General features: G+C 29.6%; 1 protein-coding gene across 1 annotated transcript; it reads left to right on the forward strand.

Annotated features, from left to right (window-relative positions):
• The first annotated feature begins 2,998 nt into the window (after positions 1-2,998).
• LOC139425240 (enolase-phosphatase E1-like) lies at positions 2,999-4,699 on the forward strand. The gene has a single exon (XM_071179185.1). It carries the CDS (start codon positions 2,999-3,001, stop codon positions 4,697-4,699), a length of 1,701 nt encoding a protein of 566 aa, XP_071035286.1.
• Positions 4,700-9,315: the final 4,616 nt, after the last annotated feature.

Raw genomic sequence — 9,315 nt, forward strand, 5'->3', positions numbered from 1 at the left:
AACATTGCAATAATTAAAAAAAAAAAACTATTAAATTTATGATGAAATTAGCACAAATAAAGTGCGCCAATAAGTAATTATTAAAATGCGTGATTTCAAATTCGCACGTCGTAATAAAAATCAGGTTTTTTTTAAAATTACGCAAGAATGCATCGCAGAAACTGCCAAAACAACTGATTGAAAAACAACTTGTATTTGCAATGCAACCGGCACAAAGCGATGACTTAAATACGCGATTCATAACTCACAAATCTCAGTAAATGTATCGGAATATTAAAAACCACAGGGTAATTAGTAATTATAAATGCCAAAAAACGATCGAAGCGTCACATCGATTTAGGATGAAATCGACAAAATTACTTAAATTCGAAATCCGCGTATTGTAATATCGTATTAAAAAAAATTAGGTCTTTTAAAATCGCGGGAATTTCGTAGCAAGAGCCAATGAAAAAGTGATCGAGAAACATCTTTTATTTACAATAGAATCATTGCAAATTGAGCACATTAAAAAGTGATGACTAAAATATGAGATGCAAAATTTTCGACATTTTTTCAATTTTCTGAGTTTTTTAAAAATTGCATTCAGAAGCTTCCGTGGGAAGCACATCAACCATCAACTGGCCGCAGTTTGCGCACCCCTAAACGAGTACTCAAAATGCACGTTTTTGTTAGAACCCTAGAAGATAATTATAGAAAATGTTGGAGTGTGCATGATTGCTTAATATATATAATATTTCTTTCAGGATGTGATTTATTTATAATGGTATCAAACTGGCTGTAAATCTTTACAAATATCTAATAAAAAGAATCAAGCTAAAAAAATGACTTCAGAGGAAATATAGTGAAAATAACAGGTTATATTGTCAAGTGAAGCAAGTCACACTTTATAGTACAGCTGATGAAATTGATTAGAAAAGAAATTTACTTTTCTCAATGCCTCCAAAGGGAAACATTATACTCTTTTGCAGTACTTATCTAGTAGCAATAATAATTAAAACCTACCCAACCGTAAAAGCCACTTTAATAAGTCGCAAGGGCTCACTAAAAGCATGAGAAATCCTTTTTTCAATTGTATTTTATTAACACAATCTTTAATACTGCGTTAAAAACCCTGAAGCTCCGTGTTACATAATTAAATATTACTTCATGATCCTTTTTTTAGGTTTCATTTTAAAGGCCGCAAGCAGTTGGACTTGACGAAGTCTTCTTCCTTAGCATATAGTTTCGAAAATTAGTTCAAGTGCTTTTCTCATTTTGAGTAATATAAATTTTAGTTACATGCAAAGTTAAATATTTAAAGTACAATAATATGGAGTTATTAAATGTATTTTCAGTTAATTTCGAAGGCTACGTCGAAGAATACTTCAGATTTTCTATGTGTTTGCAAAATTTTGCTAATTGAATCCAGGAGAGAGAAAAAAAAAATTGAAGGTAATTCTATCTCAAACGTGAATGCACTCAACTTATTAATTAAATGAGAAATTCTTGCTTACATTTTTGTTTGCTGAATATTGCATTTTTAATTTATTTTGCTTTGAAGCTTAATTGATCACATATTTATTTTGCTTTGATGGTATGTCATTTAAGGTCACAATCATAAAATTAAACTGTAAGAAAAAATAAGGCTATGCAGAGAAACCTACATCGTTCAGCAATATTTCTCGAGTTTATTGAAGTAATATGAATAACTTTTGAAAAATTGCTCATAAAATAACAAAGCAAAAAATATGACTTTTCTCAACTTGATCCTATTTACTCTTATTAAGTAATAGAGCTTTTTTCAGGGTATTTTAAAATTGCTCATTTTCAAACTTGAAATTGTAGAAACAAATAAGAGCAAATCAAGATATTTACGCCTTGTTTTTTAAATTTTTTTTTCTGTACATAACTTTAAAATTTGTTCAATTTTTGACAATATCAGTGTGACTTTAAATAATGATTAAAAATTTGTGTGTGCTGTAGCGCATTTTCTAAATTTAAGAAAATATAGCAAAATTTAGGTAGAATTTCAAAAAAATAAAATTTATGATAGGTTTTTATAGTTGACTAAATATATACATATAATTATTTTTTAAATAAATTTTTTAAAAGTGTAACTCCCATGTCTTGTCTTACTTTCCTTACAATCAAAAACAGCTTGAGTTTTATTTAAGTTCAAATTATTTTAAAAAAAAATACAAATGAAACATTAATGAGTTAAATTATTAAAATAACTGTTTTTATAAGCAACACACTTTATGCTTTTTCAACATGTTTTTTATTCAATACGCTTTTAGAATTTAACCAGTGGCTAGTAAATAATGAAAGTTCGGCACCAGCTAAATAATGAATTTTTATATAATTAGCTTGGTTGCTTTGAAACTTCTTAAAGAATTCACATTGGTCTTATTTAACTGTAGTGCTAAATATAACAATTGCTTTATAATGAGATTTTCCTCATATGTTTACGAAATATTTAGGTGATTGCAGGTAATTTAATCCTTACTGTGAATTTAATCAGGGAAAACACCAGGCTTATTTACTTGCAACATGTATATTAAAGTATTTAAAATCCAAAAATGAGTCTTCAAATTTCAAGCATGCTGTTGAAGTATCAGCAGCCTACAACTCAAATGCTGATTATTTCAAATGTTTGCAAAATTGATACTTATTCATTTCAGTCGATCTTGAGAAACCTACCTTACTGTCAGTAGAATTTATTACTATAACTAGTTAAACATCACAGGTCGTTAATAATAATTTGGTGTTTTTACGCACCCTCGAAACGAATAAGTTCCACAAAAATTAAGAAGGTTGGTATAAGTTTTTTTTAATGAATAATAATATACTATTGTAGAGAGTGCGTGACATAATTTGTTGGAAAAGATATAATTTTAGTTTTACTTCGCGAGACTGATTAACATTCCATATATTTAAATGTATTTGAAATTTTGACATATGACCTAAGTTTTTTGGAAACTATTGTATTTAAGAAAACATTCTCAAAAGTGCGGTTTAAATGGAAGAGATAATTGAAAAAATAAAAAAGCTAAGCATCTCGAATGGGATAGAAAAAAATGAAAGCAAAGATAATGTATCAGCACTTAAGTGCATAAAACAAATTGTTGATGAACTCTTGATTGCTGAAGAGGAAGTCGATTTCGAAAAAAAAAGTACTTACGATTTAAGAAGTACACCTTCGCGTTTAAAGTATGTAGATGGTTTCAGGGAAAAAATAAAATACTCTGATGACTGCTATTCTGTCAGTAAAGAAGCTGATGCACCTATCCAACAACTTTCTGCTGTAAGAAATGGAATTTTTTCGAATTCTGCTTTTAGTGGAAATGAGTCTAATTCGAATAGTTTTTTTGATTTAAGGCGTACACCTTCAAGAATACTGCGACAAAATAGCACTACAGTTTCATCACCATATGATAAAAAAGCAGTGGCAATTACAGATGAGGTTATTGAAACTTCATCTGAAGAGGATTTGAAAAGGTCTGACAAATTCAATGCAACAGCCGAGATGATTGCTATGATAGATAAAAAGGATTTTATAAAGGAGGCCTATGATTTGCGAAATACACCATCGAGAGAAATTCGCAAAAGTACAGATTCCAAAATTGAGACGACAAATGATTCTGTTGAAAACAAAGACTATGATTTACATCTTTCGGCTAATAATGAAGATAGCGCATCCAGGCAATTATGTTTTACTGTACAAGATGGCAATTTTGGTTATTTTGCTGCTAGGGGAAATAATATAAATTTGAATAATTCCTATGATTTAAGACTTACACCTTCAAGAATTTTGCGAAGAGTTGATACTACAGTTTCATCTACATCGGTAAAAAATCCAGAGGTAGGTAAAGACGATATTACTGAAACTTTTCCTAAAGAAGATTTAAAAGGATTGGGGAAATTCGATGACTCACCCATTAAAACAGATAAGAAGGAATTTTTAAGAGAAACTTATGATTTACGAAGCACGCCAATGAGAGAAATTCGCCAAAAAACAGAAACTTCTTCTAATACAGGCTCAGAAAATGAAGCGAGAAGTGAGTCACCTGTAAAAATAAGTAAACAAGAGTTTGTAAGGGAAAATTATGATTTACGTGGTACGCCAATGAGAGACACTCGCCAAAAAATAGAAACCTCATCTAATACAGGATCAGAAAATAAAGCGAGAAATGAGTCACCTGTAAAAATAGGTAAACAAGAGTTTGTAAGGGAAACTTATGATTTACGAGGTACGCCAATGAGTGAAATTCGACAAAAAATAGAAACTTCATCTAATACAGGTTCAGAAAATGAAGCGAGAAATGAATCTCCCATGAAAACAGATAAAAAAGAATCTATAAGGGAAGCTTATGACTTACGAAGTACACCATTGAGAGAAATTCGTCAAAAAATGGAAACTTCATCTAATACAGAGAAGGAAAAGGAAGCGAAAAGTGAATCTCTTGAAATCAATATGAATAAATGTGTAGAGAATCCGAAGGAACTTTCAACTGCCGATAATTTCTTAAGTAAGGAACATGTTTCCAAACCATTTGCAGTTTCTAACTTTTCTAGCAAGAAGGGTAAAAAAGTGCTTTTCAATGAAAACTCTGTCAATAAATTAACTGATTTTGTCATGTCTTCTCAGTTTGGCGAGAAAATTAAGAAGGGAGTTCCTAGCATTGATTTGAAAGAAAACCACTTTGAAGCACCTTTATAGAACAGTTTTCCTAAAACATTTATTTCAAATAGTTGCTATTAGAGTTTAAAACAGAGGAATAGAAAGAAATATTAACAGTGATATTGTTTACTTACGGTATTCAATTCCACATGCTCCACACTTAATTGTGTTTAAAATATTTTTTAAACATTGGTTTTATGGTGAAAATAATCCAAAACGGTTCGTGATTGATTTTTGTGTTGTTACACAGCATCTGATTTACACTTGGCCCACAAGTTTTTTTTCTTAATTCCAAATTCGGTTTTGAAAGTGAAGCAAATGTGAAAAAAAATGTGAAGTTTACTTGCCATTTAAAAAGCTTGACAAGTTGAAATGCTGAAACTTACAACAAAATTCTGACTCTTTGCTACATATTTTCAATTGCAAAATTAAGACTGTACGCTTTACAGATAAACATTTCTGTTTCCACTTATAATCCTGTTTTATGGTATATGATTCTTATAATAATATATAATATATCTTATATAATATGTATTCTTTCGTTTATAATTCTGTTTTATGGTATAGTTGTTTGTGATTGCTTTTACTGTTAAGGTTCTTTGTAAGTATGCTCGCACTATAAAATCTGTATTTATTTTTAAATTCTGTTTTATGGAGTTGTAAAAAAGTTACTTTTGATTGTAATGTTGAAGTGCAGCTGGCTATTTATTTTGCAACTAAAAAGTTTAGAAAGTTACTTCAAAGTTATGATTTTGCTATACATTTTTCAAACTACGAAATTCTAAATTCTTTCGTTGGGAATAAAATGTAAATTGTTTGGAAAGTAAAATTTTATTTTGTGTACTTGATTGCTTTAGTGTAAACTTTCAATTGCATCTTACAGTAGTTACATCCAATCGAACCACCTTATTAATTAAAGATTGGTTACGTAAGCATAATTATATATCTAGTAATTTATAAGTAATGTAGCTATTGCTGTTAGTTACATTTACATTTGAATATTTACAATTGATTCGAAAACTTTTAGCCTCATTCAGTCTTTTTTGTTTTAATATTTATTTATGATAAATATATAAATATATACAAAAGAATGCGGATATAGCACTTTTTTTTTACGTTTTTGACAAATTTTGTAGAATTTCATGACAATATGCTATTACAATTATCTCGTATGATATGGCTTTTCAGATGTTTATTTTCTTTACTTGAACATGAGTTTTACGACTTCTTGGTATTTAAGTAGCGTTTCTTTTATTTATTTTGTTTCGGTGTCTAATTTAGTGGTTCTTTCGTATTATTGCCCTCGCAGCTACGGATTTGGCGGTTTTTAAGTGCCGCCACTCTACATCTAAACGTTTTGCTGCAAATCATAAAATAAAACACTTTATTTAAAATCAAAGTGGTCAATCGGATTTCGGTGAAAAATGTGCCGATATAGAGTTTAACATAGATTTAAAACAAAGACGCATTTTCGTAGCACTAAGAAATGGCGCCAAAAATCAGCAAACAACAAGGCAACAAGGAATTCAAAAGATAAATAACTACGTGCGTACAACGGGGTTGTTGTGTGCGAACAACAGGATCGCTCTTTATTAGAGCATTAGCGCAACTTCTGCTGTGGTGGCGTCAGTACGTAAGTACAAATTTAGTTTATACCGTCATTTGAATCCATCACTTTTAAAATCCCCTCCAGGACCCCCCCCCAAAATAGGAGCATTTTTTATCGTGTTATTTAGCAAGAAATTATGTCAAATTAATTCCCCAATAATTAATTAATGTACTTCAATATTTTTTTTTCACTTTGTTCATGTTAGTATGCTCTATTGAACCAGTTACTAAATTTTAAATTAAACAAGTTTTTTTTTAAACTGTTTAACATTCAATGTATTTAACCCCTTCAAGACCATATATATATAATAACATGATTCTCCCTTTACAGCTTGCAATATCATAGATGAGCCTTTTTTTCTTTACTCTAGCGGCCCACGATCACACGGATGTAATCTCAATACGGCTCTATTGTATTACATATAGTATTAGTTTGTAGTATGTATATGCATCCTTTAGTACCTATAAACTCTAAGTTTGCGGTGTAGAGAAGGGCTTCTTTCTCCATCTGCCAGTCCTGAAGGTGTCAAAACTAAAAATTGCAAACGTAGTATTCAACATTTTGTAACTGAATTCAATAGGCTATTGGTACTTTTCGGTTAGACAGATACAAGCGAAAAGTCACCAAAAATGTAGACCTGAGCCAACATTTTCTAAGAACCTTTTACAATTTATTTTATTTTATTCATTTTTTTAAAAATCTTTTTTCTTAAAAACTGCTTTTTAAAAATTAAATAAAATAAAAAGGTAAAAATAAAATAAAAAAAAGTTGAATTTCCTTGCATTAGGCTACCCGAAAAGTTCCAGGTTTATTTTTACTAAAAAATGACACAAAATATATTTAAAAATGTTAATCAGTGTAATGAAAATTATGAAAATTTTTGAATTTTTTCTCCATAAGATAACATGGAAGATACAGAATCCTAAAAATGTGCCAATAAACTTGTTTTCATAGACGATTATACTACTAAAGAATATTCTTTACTAAATTTTACGTGCCAAAAAATTTTATGAAAGTATTATTAACACTTGTATTTATACACATGTAAGGTATATTATTTTTCAATTTAAAATTTCCTTTTGAGTAATATACAAATCCATTTGCATTCAAGACAAAAAGATAATAAATTCTGTTAAAAAATTACGCGCTGTTTTAAAACAAGTCTAATTAAAAAGAACCAGGAAAGTTATTTTGCGTCAACGAATAACCTTAGAAAATCACTCGCTTGGCATTAATAGCTGAGGCACGGGAAGTTTATTATTTTTTTCTTTTAGGAAGAAATAAATTTCAAACAGCAGATTATATACATTAAGAAGATATGTAGATCCCTTTCCAAATCAATAAAAAAATAGCACTTAACCTGTTTCATATAATTTTATTGTTTCAGTTACGCCAAACTTTGTTTCAGACACATTCCTCTGTTAATAAATTTAAGTTTTTTTTAAAGCAATATCTCGTTAAAAATAAATATCATTTTGTGCTTATGTAACTTTTTTAGTACATTACTGTTATTACTAGCTGAATACTCGAGTTGAAGCAAAACTTATTAATCAATAAATTTGCCTCGAGCAAACTGAAAGAGATATACTGACACAATCATTAAGGTTAAAATAATTCCGTTTTTTTTTAATTTCTTATTATTTGCTGCTCATCCTTATAACTTTATGTCATTTGATCTAGCAAAACATTTTTTAGAAGATCGTCTTACCAAAAAAAAAAAAANAAAAAAAAATAGTGCGTGGAGTCCCTCCGCGTGGAAGAAGTTAAACTTCGTAACCTGCGACGTTAATTGCAGAAGAATCAGCAGTTGTAGAAGGATCACTAGTTCTATTCAACGACTCTTTTTTTCTGCTCCGCTCGCTTCCGTGCTCTGTAATAACTGTAATATTGCGCATTTTTCCCACGTGGACCTCTTGAACCAGTGGAAGTGCTTGTGGTTGCCTCATCGTCTCGCCATGGAAAATGTATTTGTATTAATAATGTATGTGAATGCGTCATAATGTAATTTCAAAAGAGAAAACTTTACAATCAATTGATATTCACAAGAGATGTACCTTGACATAACCTTAAATCCGTCGCATTGTCCGTGGGATTGTTTTCACTCATTTTTTACAATTGTTATCCACTAAATTTGAAAATAAAAACTACTATCCTATTAAATTGTATGTGTATCAAATCAAACTAAAAAATTATTTATAGAAAAACAATACTTTTATTATTTTTATGCTAGTGAGAGCCAAAACAATAAGGAAATGATTGAGGGAAAACTGGATCCTACCACGTGATTTCCCGGCCAATAAAATTTAGCGTTAAACGTTTAACGCAGCCTTGTTGGAAGTCGCATAAGAAGTATAACTTCAATAAAGATTAATCACATTATTATTTGGTACTAGAAATAATTATTAAATTACTAAATTACTAAATACTAAATTACTAAATAATTACTAAATTACTAAATAATTACTAAATTGCTACGCAATCTTATATGGCTTGCTTCGGAAACCGAGCTCGCTTCCCTCGCTTCTAACTTAGGTACATTGCAAATGCACAAAATTCTAAGAATTCAAAACAATCATTCAAATCCATGCAACAACTTTTTTTTAAAAAAAATTACATCTTTTTAGTAAATACTAAGTCATTAAAATAAATTTGAATTCAAATAAATGACGTGTAATTCGTTAAACCTATTAGAAATGTGCTATAGTATAAAATATCTAAATCTGATATCTCTTCAAAAAGGTTATAATTTTAGCTATAATTAAGTCTATTAAAAATTAAAATAAGTGAATTGCAATGGAAAAACCTGCATAAACAAATAAATTCTAGTGAGACAAATAAATTCGTGATATAAATCAAAAATCGTCAAATAAATTCGTAATATATAAATTCGTGAAAAAAGCGCTTTCGACAAAATACTAAAATAGAGATCTATCGACAAAGACTACTCCCTTCTGCCTAGCTTATGTTCTCCTTGGTTATTTCAGTTTCCGTTTTTAAAAGTGCTATATGTTGAGCCACCTCAGCTAGATTTGGCATGTGAAATTTT

Source organism: Parasteatoda tepidariorum, chromosome 3, assembly GCF_043381705.1.
Source record: "Parasteatoda tepidariorum isolate YZ-2023 chromosome 3, CAS_Ptep_4.0, whole genome shotgun sequence".
Taxonomy (NCBI): Eukaryota; Metazoa; Arthropoda; class Arachnida; order Araneae; family Theridiidae; genus Parasteatoda; species Parasteatoda tepidariorum.

Coding starts and splice junctions, on each gene's coding strand:
- LOC139425240 (XM_071179185.1), top strand. CDS start 2,999: ATGGAAGAGATAATTGAAAAAATAAAAAAGCTAAGCATCTCGAATGGG.